This window comes from Biomphalaria glabrata, chromosome 1 (assembly GCF_947242115.1).
Source record: "Biomphalaria glabrata chromosome 1, xgBioGlab47.1, whole genome shotgun sequence".
In the NCBI taxonomy this organism is placed as follows: Eukaryota; Metazoa; Mollusca; class Gastropoda; family Planorbidae; genus Biomphalaria; species Biomphalaria glabrata.
The window spans coordinates 29,129,523-29,145,136 of NC_074711.1; the positions used below are offsets into that span (position 1 = coordinate 29,129,523).

Consider the following 15,614-nt stretch of genomic DNA (forward strand, 5'->3'; position numbering starts at 1 on the left):
ACCACAAAACGAAAAGGATGACAGCAGTTATGACAGTAAATGGTCACCGTGTAAGGTTTCAAATGGATAGTGGAGCTGATGTAAATACCATCCAGGAAAAATACGTAAATAAGAATCAGATAGAAAAGGCAACGCAAAGATTACTAATGTGGAATAAGACTGAAATGAGACCCTTAGGGAAAGCCACTCTAACGACGAGAAATGAGAAAACTAACGAAACATTTGAGGTGGAATATATAGTTGTACCAAATAATCTAGCATGCCTTCTAGGTCATGAAACTTTAACAAGAATGAAGTTAATCAAAGTCAATAAAGATAGGTTCATAGCATCAGTAGTGAATAACCAAGAAGAAGACTGTAGTCCAAAGTTTACTGGTGATTTGGGTGACTTAGGAGAAGTGTCTTTAAAGATTGATAGCAGCATTAAGCCCAAGGTTCTGCCGTGTAGAAAGATCCCTATTGCTTTACAAGAAAGAGTTAAGGAGGAGTTAAAGACCCTAGTGCAGAGAGGAATCATAGAACCAGTGATAGAGCCTACAGAGTGGGTGAGTCAGATGGCAATTGTGGAAAAAGCTAATGGAAAAATTAGGATCTGCATAGATCCACAAGCCCTGAATAAAGTTTTACTAAGGGAATTCTATAATCTTGCTACTTTAGATGACATATTGGCAGATTTGAACGATGCCAAAATATTCAGCAAATTGGATGTGCAAGAAGCTTTCTGGCATGTCAGACTAGACACAGCGTCATCTAATTTGACAGCAATGATAACCCCTTTTGGTAGATACAAATGGAAACGATTACCATTTGGACTGAAAGTGAGTTCAGAAATTTTTCAGAGACGATTAAATCTAGCACTAGAAGGACTGGAAGGCTGTTTCAATTACGTTGATGATATTATAGTGGTAGGAAGAGGAAGAACGAAAGAAGAAGCACTCAGAAATCATGATATTAACCTAAGAGAGCTGATCAAGAGATGTCAAGAAAAGAAGATAAAACTGAACCACGAAAAGTCTGTTTTTAGAACAGATGAGATTAATTTTTTGGGTCATATTATTACAGAAGCAGGAATAAAACCAGACCCGAACAAAGTATCTGCGATTTTGAGTTTGAATGCTCCAAAAGATATTTCATCAGTCCGAAGATTCTGTGGCATGGTTCAATATCTTGCAAGATTTGTTCCAGACTTGTCGACAGATTTACAGAGTTGATCAGAAAGAACACACCATTTGTTTGGTCTGATCAATGCACACGAGCTTTCAACAAGATAAAACAGAAAATATCGACTCATGGCACATTGATATATTTTGACCCTAACAAAGAGCTTACATTACAAGCAGATAGTAGCCAAAATGGGTTAGGAGCAGCGTTATTACAAGATGGCAGTCCAATAGCATATGCTTCTAGATCATTAACTGATACTCAGAAAAGATGGGCACAGATTGAAAAAGAATTGTTAGCAGTGGTTGTTGGTTTGGAACGTTTTGACCAGTATACGTATGGCAGGACAGTTATAGTTCAGAATGACCATAAACCACTGGAAAACATCCTTCAAAAACCACTCAGTTCTGCTCCGAGAAGGCTACAAAGTCTAATGATGCGTCTTTATCGTTACGATATCCAGTTTCAATATGTCAAAGGCAAAAATTTGTTCATAGCTGATACTTTGAGTAGAGACCCATCAGAGGAAAAGAGTGATATCCCTGATGTTTGTGTCAATACAGTGGGACTGGCAATACCAGATGCAGTGCTGGAGAAAGTCAGAATCGAGACAGAGAAAGATAGAACATTGCAAACACTTATTCAGTATATCCTAAATGGATGGCCAGACAAACATAATAGTTTACCTGAACTCAAACAATATTTTTCACTAAGAGACATGTTAACATACGAAGACGGACTCCTGTTGAAAGGAGAACAAATAATCATACCGATATCACTTCGCAAGGAAATAGAAGAAAAACTCCATGCAGCACATCTGGAAGTAGACGCAATGAAAAGAAGAGCAAAAGAAACAGTTTTCTGGCCTGGATTATCAGCTCGAATACAGGAAATAGCCAACTCATGCTACATTTGTCAGAAAAATAAACCAGCAAATCAGAGAGAAGAATTAATACAGCACGAAATAGGTTCTAATCCGTGGGACAAGATTGGAATTGATTTATTTCAAATGTGTGACCAACAATATCTAGCCATAGTGGACTATTATTCAAATTTCATAGAGGTAGAAAACATGCAGTTGACAACAACACACGCAATTATAAAGAAACTGAAAGTTTTATTTGCAAGATATGGGGTGCCCAAAGTTTGTATATCTGATAGCGGACCTCAGTTCACATCGGAATATTTTTCCAAATTTATGATGGAATGGGGAGTGACTCATTTGAAATCTTCTCCAGGACACCATCAATCCAATGGAAAGGCTGAGTCAGCAGTTAAAATTTTGAAGAACATAATGAAGAAATCTAGTCAGATGCTTATGAAGCTCTTCTGGAATTTAGAAATACTCCAAGGCAAGACACAAATCTAAGCCCAGTTCAGATGTTTTTTGGTCGGATGACTCGAACACTGATACCAAACAAAAGGAGTAACATTAAGATTTCTACATGTCAAGAGAACATTATGAGAAGGAAAGAAAAACGTCAGATGAGTGTAAAAACATCTTATGATAAGAGGTCAAGAAATTTAAGTCAGCTGAAAACTGGACAGATGGTCTATTTCCAATCTCCTAATGACCCTACATGGAGACGTGGAAGAATCCAGTCTCAAGTCAATCAGAGAGCTTACATTATTCGAGGTGACAATGGTGCAGTGTACCAAAGAAACAGAGTACATATTAACCCGAACAGAGAAACAGAAGAACATATATTTCCCGATATTGATAACAACATTCAGGACAATAGAACTCAGGATCAACACGTTCGCCACTCATCAACTCATCATTCCCTGCGACCAAGGGATCAGTTGAAGAAACCGACAAGATTCAATGACTATGTGTCTTAATGAACTATTGAATGTTGATTTTTAAATGTGATATGTTTCATATTGATTGAAGCGTATACATGTATGTTACGTTTAGTTGTTTATGTTGTGGTTTTGTTTTATTTTTTTTTCTATGATACTCCCCGAAATGTTTTATTTTTTTTTATTTTTTTTTAAAGAAAAGGGGATGTTGATATGGTGCGCAAAGGTGCACGCGTTCAATATAATGGAGTATCATTCTCCGCCATGACACTATTGGTTGTTGTTTGTTTATTGCTGACTGTGAACCTAGATCATAATTAACATGGAGAATGATGGTCAACAGATCATGTGTGATAGTCCAGACTAAGGGATAGCTGAAGGTGAAATAGTAGGTACTGTTGCTTTACTTAAACCAGTTATGGCTGAAGTAGCGAGTGTCAAGTAACAAATAATGTTAGAAATGTACATCTGAAATTTTTACAAGATAGTCTTTTAGTCTTATGACTAGGAGACGTTTTGTATTTGATTTGGTTATTAGTGGGACCTGCATACTATCAAAATATGTCCGTTTTTTTCCGCACTAATTTTGTTGGACATTTTGCTAGCTCGGAGTTGCCGACTACCTCCGCAAAAGGAACATTTAGTACTCACTGCTGCCATTGTGTCTGAAATCACTTTTTATTCAGTCGAGATTGCTGATGACAAAAGAGAGGACTTTAGCGACTGAGAGTGTAGAGAGTGTAGTCAGTGTACAAGGTGGAACAGATGAAGACATTAAACGTAGTATAAATCTAGCGCGTCAGACATTTACACAGTTAAAACCAACCTGGAAATCTCCTTACATCTCTAACAAGACTAAACTAAGAATCTTTAACTCTAATGTCAAGGCTGTCCTACTGTATGGTTCTGAAACATGGAGAACAACTGAAGCGACAACAAAAATTGTACAGACCTTCATCAACAGATGTCTGAGAAATATCTTAAAAATACACTGATACAACAAGAAAACACCAAACTGTGGGAGGTGGGTGGACAAAGAAATATACAGATCTTAGAAAGAAAGTGGAGATGGATTGGTCACACCATTAGAAGGGATACCAACAACGGAGCTAGACAGGTCTTAGAGTGGAACCCCCAGGGCACAAGACGCAGAGTAAGACCAAAAAAAAAAAAAAAAAGAACGTGGCGACGCAGTGTACTAGAAGAAGTCGAGAGGACCGGAAAGAGCTGGGAAACCATAAAAAAAACTAGCAAGAGACCGTGGAGAGTGGCGTGTTTTTACTAAGGCCCTATGTTCCACAAGGAACGCAAAGGAAAGATGATGATGGCGTGTTTTTACTAAAGCCCTATGTTCCACAAGGAACGCAAAGGAAAGATGATGATGGCGTGTTTTTACTAAGGCCCTATGTACCACAAGGAACGCAAAGGAAAGATGATGATGATGATTAAACGAACTCGATTCTTTTTGTGCCATATCGAGTGTCTTCGCTATATCTAATGCCATTATCAGGTCGAGAGAACTTATCTGAAGTAACCTCTGTCTAATTACATTCAAACGCATACTTCTAACCAAGGCATCACGCATGACGTTTTCTTCATTTCGTCAGCACCAACAGCTCGAGCCTATAACCCTCCATGTGTTTACACATCGGTCAAGACTGGGCAAGGTTTCACTACGAGCCTTCACAAATAAATTCTGGAGGGTACCACAAAAAAGCACGAGTCCTCCTTGCGGCTTATCTGTTTCGCCATAAGTTCTTCACCTTCTTCTCGTAATAACCTTGCTACCGTTAGTGCTGCTATTATTCTATGTTACGTCTCATGTTTCCTCATACTTTGTTTCAGCACTAAAAGAGTCAAACTCATCGTGTTTCAAAAATCTACGAAAGAAGAAGCTCTGGGCTCCATTTAAGTTGACCCTAATAATACAGAATTGTTTGTTGGGACTATTATGGATTGGGAATCGGACGGGCTCTGGGAGGTGCGCGTAATCACGTGACACTGGGTGGTGAGGCGGAGACAGATACAAATACTGACTTAAAGCTTTTTAAAAAAAGAACTGGATGAACAATGGATGTTACACTGGCACCTGGTCACTGCTTGGCGATGGAGCCGGGGCGGCTCCGTGGTTCCAGCCCTCCACGGAGCTTATTTATAGTTCGTCACATTTTCTTCCACCTCTACTCTAAATAGCCTTGATCAAATTAGTGCTGATGTTATCATATGTGACATGTCATGTTTAAAACATAGATATATATCATTTTTTTCATAGACATAATTAAAGAACATATATAATGTGACTAAAAATATATCGCGCCTAAATGGCAGCGTCAAAACGGCAACGTCAATACGTCTTTCTTCCCAAACTCGGTTCAAACAGGCCTCAATAGAAGCGACAGACTGATTATACGAGCATTCAGGCATTTCATGGTTCGGCTTGAGACCAGTTATGGGCCGCTTTCAATGACAATACGGCGATTACGGCACGTAAACATACATAATCTTTATTCAAAAATGTTTGAATTATGTAGATGTATACAATTCGAAAAGATATTTTGCGTAAATTCAAACATACTTTTTGAAAGTTTCCATTCATTTTGTAGCAACTAATTTGTTTATAAGAAAAGTCACGTATGCGGGCCATTAAACGGCACGCGATTTCGGCAAGGTACTAAACTAATGCCAGGTTTATATCGATACAAGGACCCCCCCCCCCACCCTTGCTCATTAGTCAGACAATCGGAGGCACAGAAAAGAAGAGCCAAACCCTCAACCCCCAGGACAACACAAAGGACAATGACACAGTAAAATGTAACCAGATAACTAGCCCAACAAATTGCTTTTAGGCTATGTAGGCATCTTTCATGCTAATAGCATGCTCAGTTCGCTAGGGTCCAATCTCTTTTGTGGACCAGTGTGTGTGTGTAGGGGGGGTTGGGGAGCGGGAGTATCTGGGAGAAGGTTTCCGTGCTTAGCAAACTCAACTCTGCTCCTGATTCAAACTGGAGCCCCTTTGCTAGGTGGCCAAGCCGTTGTCAAGCGGTTTAGGGTTTTAAAGCCACACATCTTACCACACCACCAGATAAAATCATAACATTTTTATCACCTACTTTCTGTTGATAGTTAGTATCTATCATAGACATAGAAATATAGGTCTGTGAGACTTGCATTAAGTGCCCTTGTGCTATTGGTCATAAGACTCTCTTTTAAAGGATTTACTTTTTAAACTATTTGAAATATCTGGAGAAAATTAGATGATTGTTTTGTTACTGCCTCTACTTAAAATAAGGAAAACTTTTTTCTTTTACGGTAAGTTGTATAAAAACAAGTAATGGTATATTAACGACTTAAAATATTGCTTTGTATACAAAATTTCATATTTCATATAAACAAATTCACTGCCAATTTAAATACAAAACATTCAGCTAAACTTATAATTTTGAAATTTGTTATGATTTTTGTTATGTACAATAAAAGAATATTCTCTTTAAATATTTGTCTATTTGACCCCTTTGTTTAAAGCGGTAGTAGTATTTTTTTTTTTAATGTACCCAATCGTCTAGCGTCATCGTTAAGAACATGACGTTGGAAATCCTTCGGGTTGAAAACAAACCCGCAAATCGAATACATGTGATGATATAAAGCCCCCTGATGAATTATTAGATGGGTTGATATCAATCACATGAATCATGGAGAGTCACGCAGCCTATTCATGGGATCATCCCCGATACTCCAGAAATTCGACCAGTTATTCCTCCTCGCCCAGAGAGACAAGCCGGAAGCAAAGCTGCTCCTCAGTCAGTGAAGATGATCATGATAGTTGCGTCGGGATGGCGAGCGGCTCCAAGTACCCACCACTCTTTTGCAGATCCAGCGAAAGATGCTGCCCCCCTAGCAGCCCTCCGTACAGCCCACCATGCTGTCCTCAATACTGCCCACCATACTGCCCTCCAGTGTGCTCGAAAGCGTGCAGCTGCTCTGACCTCAGGAACTGCAGCCCTTGCAGTAGCCCGTGTAGTGACAGCCTCAGCCCGTGTTGCTCTCGCAGTGTACATAAGCCGATCCGTCTGATCGTATCTCCTAAACGTCGTCCTTTCTTTGCAGGTAAAACACATTTTTTGGTTTTGGGGGTTTTCCTTAGCAGTGTTTTAGTGTCTACCGCATTTAGTTGTAACGTTCTTGGTCTTGTGGTGGCCTGTGCTGTGCGCTGGCGATACGATGATGTGATGGCTCAAAATCTATCGCCTCTTCCCCCCTTCTACGTGGTTCAGTCTAAGCTTTTGGTCAAGGACGTCCGTGAGCTCAGGTTACCTATAGTCAATTTAGATCGAACTCAAATATGGTAGGAGGAGAATTCGTGAGTAACGTTTTTTTTTATGGTCAGACCTCTGAAACTAGAAAGATTAGGTCATTTTAGTTGATCTGTTTCGTTGAAAACGTTAAAGTATGGCTAGCACAATGACCAAACGACACCTACTTATCGAATTGGTGATAGGCATTGCTGCTTTGGGGGCGGGGGGCTCTCTGGGTTGACTAACACTGCCCACTTCCTTTTACGTGCTACGACGGTCCAGTCTAGGCATGGTCGTCTCGTTATCAAGTGAGTTTCAGATCAAGGCTTTACTCAAGTGTGAATTCAACATTTCAAACTCTATATAGTCGTAAGTGAACACAAAAATAAAGACAAGACAATGTATTTTCAAATTTAGTAGACGCCAAGGGAACTAAAAAAACGTGGAAGTTCCCTCAGATTTTGTCTTACAACATATTTACATTTTTAAGATTCTATTCATGAACCAATTCTATCTCACACAATCATTTTCTTCGCAGAATTGAATCAATGCGGATTTTTCAACCTTTTCGGTATAATTCTGTTTCTAGTCGTGGCAGCTCTCTTTACAATGTCTCTGATAGGTAAGTGTTTGTCTCTGATAGGTTAGTGTTTGTCTCTGATAGGTAAGTGTTTGTCTCTGATAGGTAAGTGTTTGTCTCTGATAGGTTAGTGTTTGTCTCTGATAGGTTAGTGTTTGTCTCTGATAGGTAAGTGTTTGTCTCTGATAGTTAAGTGTTTGTCTCTGATAGGTAAGTGTTTGTCTCTGATAGGTTAGTGTTTGTCTCTGATAGGTAAGTGTTTGTCTCTGATTGGTTAGTGTTTGCCTCTGATAGTTTTCACATTGTCTCTGAAGAACGTCTTTGGTAAATCTTACGCTTAAGTCTTGTTTTATTTGCAACTTCGGATACTCCATATCTCAGTGTCAAGGGTTCTCACATCAGAGAGTCCACGAGGCAGATGACACTAAAAGTCAGTATTGAGTATTGTGTGGTGATACAATGTCCAATCATGTCGGGGGCTATTGCTAGAGTCCAAGTATTTACGTGGACTTGATGAAACAGCTTCAGCCATTGAAAGATGAAGTCTATTAAAACTCTTTCTCTCCTAATCAACGATGTCATCGTTGATTTGATCCCATTTAAACTAAATTGATTTTTTAATTTATAAACTTTAATCTGTGTTGTGTCAAAAGAGCATGCATTCTCTTATAATTCGATACCAAATATAATATTTTCTAATAACAATCAAAAAGTTATTTAAGTTTAATTAGAACAGGAGAGTGAAATACAAATGAGCAAAATGAATATTACTATCGGAATGAGGAAAATAATTACGGAGAGAAAGAGTTATGGGCCGAAGGTATGCTGCGTGAAACCCTATGCCCACAGAGTTCAGGATGGAAGCTTGGACTCTTCGCCTCTACTTATCCCTAGTTGCCTACATTCAAACACATTGCTCATGAAGAGGTCGAAGGATGCTAATCCCTTGGAATTCCTCCTTATTCTAATTCAACCCACGTGACCGCTACATTCTGCGAATTGGATTTCAATCCAGCTAACTCCCACTGTAACGTCGTGAAGAATTTTTCAAAATGTGTTTAAAGTGTTAGAGGGGTCTGCGCTAGAAGTGTCTGAACTAGAGGTGTCTGCGTTAGACGTGTCTGAACTAGAGGTGTCTGCGCTAGAAGTGTCTGAACTAGAGGTGTCTGCTCTAGAAGTGTCTGAGTTAGAGGTGTCTGCGCTAGAAGTGTCTGAGCTAGAGGTGTCTGCTCTAGAAGTGTCTGAACTAGAGGTGTCTGCTCTAGAAGTGTCTGAGTTAGAGGTGTCTGCGCTAGAAGTGTCTGAGCTAGAGGTGTCTGCGCTAGAAGTGTCTGAACTAGAGGTGTCTGCTCTAGAAGTGTCTGAGTTAGAGGTGTCTGCGCTAGAAGTATCTGAACTAGAGGTATCTGCACTAGAAGTGTCTGAGCTAGAGGTGTCTGAGCTAGAGGTGTCTGCTCTAGAAGTGTCTGTGTTAGAGGTGTCTGCGCTAGAAGCGTCTGAACTAGAGGTATCTGCGCTAGACGTGTCTGAGCTAGAGGTGTCTGTGTCAGAAGCGTCCGGGTCTCGGAAACTGTTACATTTAATGTGCTAGTTGAGTTAAATGGTTTTTGTCTAGCACTACTTTCTCAGAACACCCCAGGTAATCCACTGTTTCTCTACCAGTTGCTACCATTATATACCATTATTTTCTTCCATTGAGGGACTTTTGTACTGAGGATGCCATAATAAGGACAAGGGAACTTGAATCCCTCGAACCTGGGGCCTTCAGTCTTATGTACCAACGCAATGTGGAGGGCGCTATCATTGGAAATCATCTTATTATTATTTTAAAAAAATTATCGAAAAGTCTATTTTTAATCGGTGTAGCGTGATTTGCAAACAAATAAAACTATGTAAAAAGTATGCTTATTTATCTACTTATTTAACTGTTGATATGTGGAGTCATTAGTATCTCAATGTTGATCATGTCAAATTGTAAGTCTTGCATTGCTAATATAGTCATTAGTATTGTTGTTATTACTATTGTTAAATACTTGAATATTATTTTTAATATGCTCTCATTCTGTCTCAATAGAATATATCCTGTACCACGAATACTACGGGGATCAAGGTAGGTCCCCGCCTCATGGTCCTCAATACATTCGTATTGCCTAAACATTAACAAACATTTTACAATATATCAAAAACATAGTTTGAATAGAGGGCACCAGAGAGAGCGAGGCAAGTGTATATATGAAAACACAAGATCAGAGGAAAATACATTTTTTTAAAAATATTTTAGTTATTTATGATTGTACCTTGTGTTTTCACAAAGCTTTTATCAACTCACTCTGTCTGTCTGTCTATCTGTCTGGGTAAAAGGTTTGTACACGTTATTTCTCTCACACCCATTCTTGGATCAAGTTGAAACTTAGTACAATTATTCATTGGCATAAATTAAAGTAAAGTTTCAGACATTGCGTTCTTTAGGGCAGATGCTGTAAAGGTCATCTGTTTCTGTAGACAAGACATGAATCAATTTTTAAAAAATTAACTAAATTAGTCAATCAATTAATTATTATTAATTTATTATTTTGTCTGATATCGAATAAGGGAAATAACCTCAAAATCATTGAAATATATAGTTGTAATTGCAGATTTATTATTTTCCTTCGATAAGTTTTTTTTTTTAAAGGGATCATATCCGAGCGAACTTAGGCTTTGGTTGTAAGAATCAGTCTCTTTTATGGCATGGGTTCGACTCCTTCTGTTGACAAAATATTTTTACTACACAATTTTTTTAAAGCGAGAATGGACAGACGGAACGACAGGCAGAAGTAAATTTAAATAAAAGTATACAAAATTCGCAAAGCACACGTAAACTGGTATTTCCCACCCGCCTACGCCTATGTCAACATAAGTCTGAGACCTTTGTCAAACTCGCTAGGTCCTAGGTTATAGCTTTTGTTTGTTTACTTTTGTTTTAAATCAAGATGTTTAAAGAAGAGCATGCGTTACAAAGTGACCTGCTGGTCACTAGATGCTGACAGACTTTCTCTTACGAACATTGAAATAAGATCAATCTATATCAAAGTGGATTCATCGACTGAGAAACAAAGCATTGGCCTTATGAAGAACTTATGTTGAAGAACCAATAATATAGATCTAGTAGACCGTTCGTGTTTACTTTTGAATCATGTCTCTAACCAAACACTGTTGTTTCTTCACAGGTCAGGCACCAGGCTGAGAACTGAGAACAAAGTGTAAGTTTAGTCTTAAAGGAAAGCCAGACTGTCTGGTTTAAAACTTCTGCCTTCAAGTTTGTTTAAACCTGTATACTGTATAGGCAGGGTATGAACCCGGGGCCATCGAGACGACCGAACAACAATCCAGCACGCATATCGCGCGGCCATTTGATAAAAAAAGATAATGAAAGAGACACTTTTGAATCCTGGACCATATTATTATTTTATGGCGTATTAAAAATGTATATTTAGCTAATGAAATATCAGGGGAGTTCATTCAGCAGTTTTCTTGTTCCTGAATAAATGAAAGGGAGGTAACCTTCACGGTGTACTCATTGTATTTTACGTAGATACTTAGCCTACGGATCTAATTTAACAATGCAGTCCACGAGAAGCTCATTAACTAGAGAAATCAATGACAGTGTACGTAGATGTGCTGCAGACGACTAAAATGAATGAAATGAATAAATACATTAAAAAGTAGCCATTTTCTGTATTTTTAAATCGCTGTAAGGATCTAGAATAGGTGTCTATTCCAATGGTATAATACATCCCGTCTATTGCATCCATTAATGTAAAGGATGACATTTGAACTCTCCTTTCCAAAACACAGACTCTTACTAGTGAAGTCTAGAAGCCCATATTTGTCCTTCTTAACTCTCGGAGTTGAAGACAATTCTAAAAGATATACGATATTCTCTCCCCGGACACAAGTGTCTTTAACTCCGAGAGTGAAGGGGAGGTCACTAACTATATCACTAACTATAACTGGGGGCTATGAGGCACCAAGCCGTAAGGCCCAGTTTCGTGACAGAGTTCTCCTGGAGGAGGAGTGCATTTCGTCTCATGTAGTCCATAGAATGTCAGTTGGTGGCCTCTTAAGTAGTCCATAGAATGTCAGTTGGTGGCATCACTAAGCTCATAGTATTGATGCTACATTTGGTAAATCTTTTTTATCTCAAACAAACGTATTCAGCCATGTTTAACTCTTACTCTGTACACTCTTCTAGAAATGATAATGAATTGATTCTCTTAGAACAGAGGAACCGATACGAACACTAGAGTAACTTCAACCATGCCAGTTAGGAGAGGAATTTAAAAGCCAGAGCTGAAACCAGATTTAAGTTAGTCAAATTTTGTGATCCCAGATGGGATGATGTGGACTATAAAGGATAAATTATCTTATCACTCAAGACGTCAAATAAGGATAAGTATTAGATCATGCTATCAATCGGTGAAGATAAGTCTTAAGATAGAAGAATTTTCACGTGTTAACGAAAGGGGGATAATTCTTAGTACTCAATGATGTTACAATATTGAATGAGTTATTCCCATGTATTGCGCTATAACAATGTTGATGTGTAGTTTTGAATAATAAAAAAGTTGATTTCTATTTCGAAAGAAAGTCCACTTTAAAAAATATATACTCTTATAGATATTTTCTATTCCATCAGAGTTATGTCTGCAGGGATGAAAAAAACAAACATCAAAATTCAATAAACTTAGCATTGGCTCTCCACATTTTGAAATAACTACAGATTGGTTTTGTTAACTTATAGATTGGTTTGGTTAACTTACAGATTGGTTTGTTTAACTTACAGATTGGTTTGTTTAACTTACAGATTGGTTTGTTTAACTTACAGATTGGTTTGTTTAACTTACAGATTGGTTTATTTAACTTGCAGATTGGTTTGTTTAACATATAGATTGGTTTGGTTAACTTACAGATTGGTTTGTTTAACTTACAGATTGGTTTGTTTAACTTACAGATTGGTTTGTTTAACTTACAGATTGGTTTGGTTAAGCTACAGATTGGTTTGTGTGTTACGAGTTTTTGTTACATCAAGTTTTATCACGCTTTGTTTTGCAATTAATTGAAGTCTTAAAGTGCTTCAAACATTTTGATATAATTCTACATTTAGCTTTGGTCACTTAAAAAATTTAGAATCTTGAAACACATTAGTAAGACTTAACAAAGTGAAATTATTATTTAACATAGTGAGCCTGTGTTGAAGTCACTGTGTAAAACTGTGACTGAACAAATTAACAAAGTGAGACTGAGAATTAACAAAGTGAAACTAGGAATTAACAAAATGAGACTGTGAATTACCAAAGTAAAGCAGTGACTTAACAAAGTGAAACTGTGTCAACAAAGTAAAGATGTGACTTAACAAAGTGAAACTGTGACTTAACAAAGTGAAACTGTGACTTAACAAAGTGAAACTGTGACTTAACAAAGTGAAACTGTGACTTAACAAAGTGAAACTGTGACTTAACAAAGTGAAACTGTGTCAACAAAGTAAAGCTGTGACTTAACAAAGTAAAGCTGTGACTTAACAAAGTGAAACTGTGACTTAACAAAGTGAAACTGTGTCAACAAAGTAAAGCTGTGACTTAACAAAGTAAAGCTGTGACTTAACAAAGTGAAACTGTGTCAACAAAGTAAAGCTGTGACTTAACAAAGTGAAACTGTGACTTAACAAAGTGAAACTGTGTCAACAAAGTAAAGCTGTGACTTAACAAAGTAAAGCTGTGACTTAACAAAGTGAAACTGTGTCAACAAAGTAAAGCTGTGACTTAACAAAGTGAAACTGTGACTTAACAAAGTGAAACTGTGTCAACAAAGTAAAGCTGTGACTTAACAAAGTAAAGCTGTGACTTAACAAAGTGAAACTGTGTCAACAAAGTAAAGCTGTGACTTAACAAAGTAAAGCTGTGACTTAACAAAGTGAAACTGTGACTTAACAAAGTGAAACTGTGTCAACAAAGTGAAACTGTGCTAACAAAGTAAAGCAGTGACTTAACAAAGTAAAGCTGTGACTTAACAAAGTGAAACTGTGACTTAACAAAGTGAAACTGTGTCAACAAAGTGAAACTGTGTTAACAAAGTAAAGCAGTGACTTAACAAAGTAAAGCTGTGACTTAACAAAGTGAAACTGTGACTTAACAAAGTGAAACTGTGTCAACAAAGTGAAACTGTGTTAACAAAGTAAAGCAGTGACTTAACAAAGTAAAGCTGTGACTTAACAAAGTAAAGTTGTGACTTAACAAAGTGAAACTGTGACTTAACAAAGTGAAACTGTGTCAACAAAGTGAAACTGTGTTAACAAAGTAAAGCAGTGACTTAACAAAGTAAAGCTGTGACTTAACAAAGTAAAGCAGTGACTTAACAAAGTAAAGCTGTGACTTAACAAAGTGAAACTGTGACTTAACAAAGTAAAGCAGTGACTTAACAAAGTAAAGCTGTGACTTAACAAAGTGAAACTGTGTTAACAAAGTAAAGCAGTGACTTAACAAAGTAAAGCTGTGACTTAACAAAGTAAAGCTATGACTTAACAAAGTGAAACTGTGACTTAACAAAGTGAAACTGTGACTTAACAAAGTGAAACTGTGACTTAACAAAGTGAAACTGTGTTAACAAAGTAAAACTGTGACTTAACAAAGTGAAACTGTGACTTAACAAAGTGAAACTGTGACTTAACAAAGTGAAACTGTATGTTTAGGACAATTGTTGTTGTTGTTCCCTCAGTCGTTTAATGACTTTGATTCCTACCCTAAACCCTAACAAAATGAGATTCTGGGCATCAGCTATGGTCGAAACGAAGTCGCCCACACTGCAGCTTCCCTATTTCCACGCTGCCGAAGTGTCCCGGCATGCACACCTTCGTTTAAATTATTAACCATTTTGAAAGTAATACATTCAATATATGTTAGCTTTTTAAAAATAATACAAATATTACCATTTAGAAAAAAAAATCAAAAGAAAAAAACTCATAAAGCCCAAAATGTACCCTTCTATTCTGAGCTAAAGACGTCTATGAGAAGTTCATTTTGCAGTCCAGTAATTTCCTCTTTTTCTTTCGAACGTCAAAAAAAAGGTTCAAATGTTCACAGAACAACACTACAGGGTAGAACTTCATTTACTCCGTTCTAGTCCACGAAGTGAGAAGCCATGAATTGACCAAGACCTGAGCAAGGGTGCACAGGAAGGTCTCATTGGTAATCATCGAGAAACCCCAAAAGACCACGGAAGAAAAACAGATAAAGGTCTACCGGAATAGACTGCTTTCACGTCGGCTGCTAAAGTATTGGAGAGAATCAAGCTTGTTTGATCTAGAACCTTGCGTCTGATATAATTATTCATTCATGTTCTGGACTACTTCGTTTTTCTCTGGACTGGATGACAAAAAAAAAACTAAACCTACTTTTTGTCTGTCCCAGAAAATTTGGCTTTTTACAAGAGAATACGCTGCGCCTTAACTATTTAACATTTACTACTCGATGATATTATAAACTAATGTTATTTTGAACAAAGCATAACATTCGATTCACAAAATAAATGAAGACAAATGTTTTGTACCATTACAACCAGACTAGTAATATTGCAAGAAATTCTTTTAACTGAGGCTAAAATAAAGCAATCGGAGTGGCAAGAACTGCTGCCACGTTTGGTTTCTCCACCAGCCTAAAGAAAGGAGGTCATGCTTCAGAAGTCCTCATTCGGAAGTAACCCAACTTCACACATCGATGTGAATGGTCATAATGGTCATCTCC

The 15,614-nt window shown here is 37.7% G+C and overlaps 1 protein-coding gene across 2 annotated transcripts; it reads left to right on the forward strand.

The window, feature by feature from the left end:
- The first annotated feature begins 6,506 nt into the window (after positions 1-6,506).
- Positions 6,507-12,508, forward strand: LOC106069243 (late cornified envelope-like proline-rich protein 1). Of its 2 annotated transcripts, XM_013228862.2 has the most exons (5): positions 6,507-7,068; positions 7,795-7,878; positions 9,911-9,946; positions 11,046-11,078; positions 12,071-12,508. In XM_013228862.2, the coding sequence occupies exons 1-4, from the start codon at positions 6,654-6,656 to the stop codon at positions 11,060-11,062; spliced, it is 552 nt and encodes a 183-aa protein (XP_013084316.2). In that variant the 5' UTR covers positions 6,507-6,653; the 3' UTR covers positions 11,063-11,078; positions 12,071-12,508. The 2 variants fall into 2 exon arrangements, with proteins under 2 accessions (XP_013084316.2, XP_055887342.1); XM_056031367.1 differs by lacking the exon at positions 9,911-9,946.
- The last annotated feature ends 3,106 nt before the right edge of the window (positions 12,509-15,614 follow it).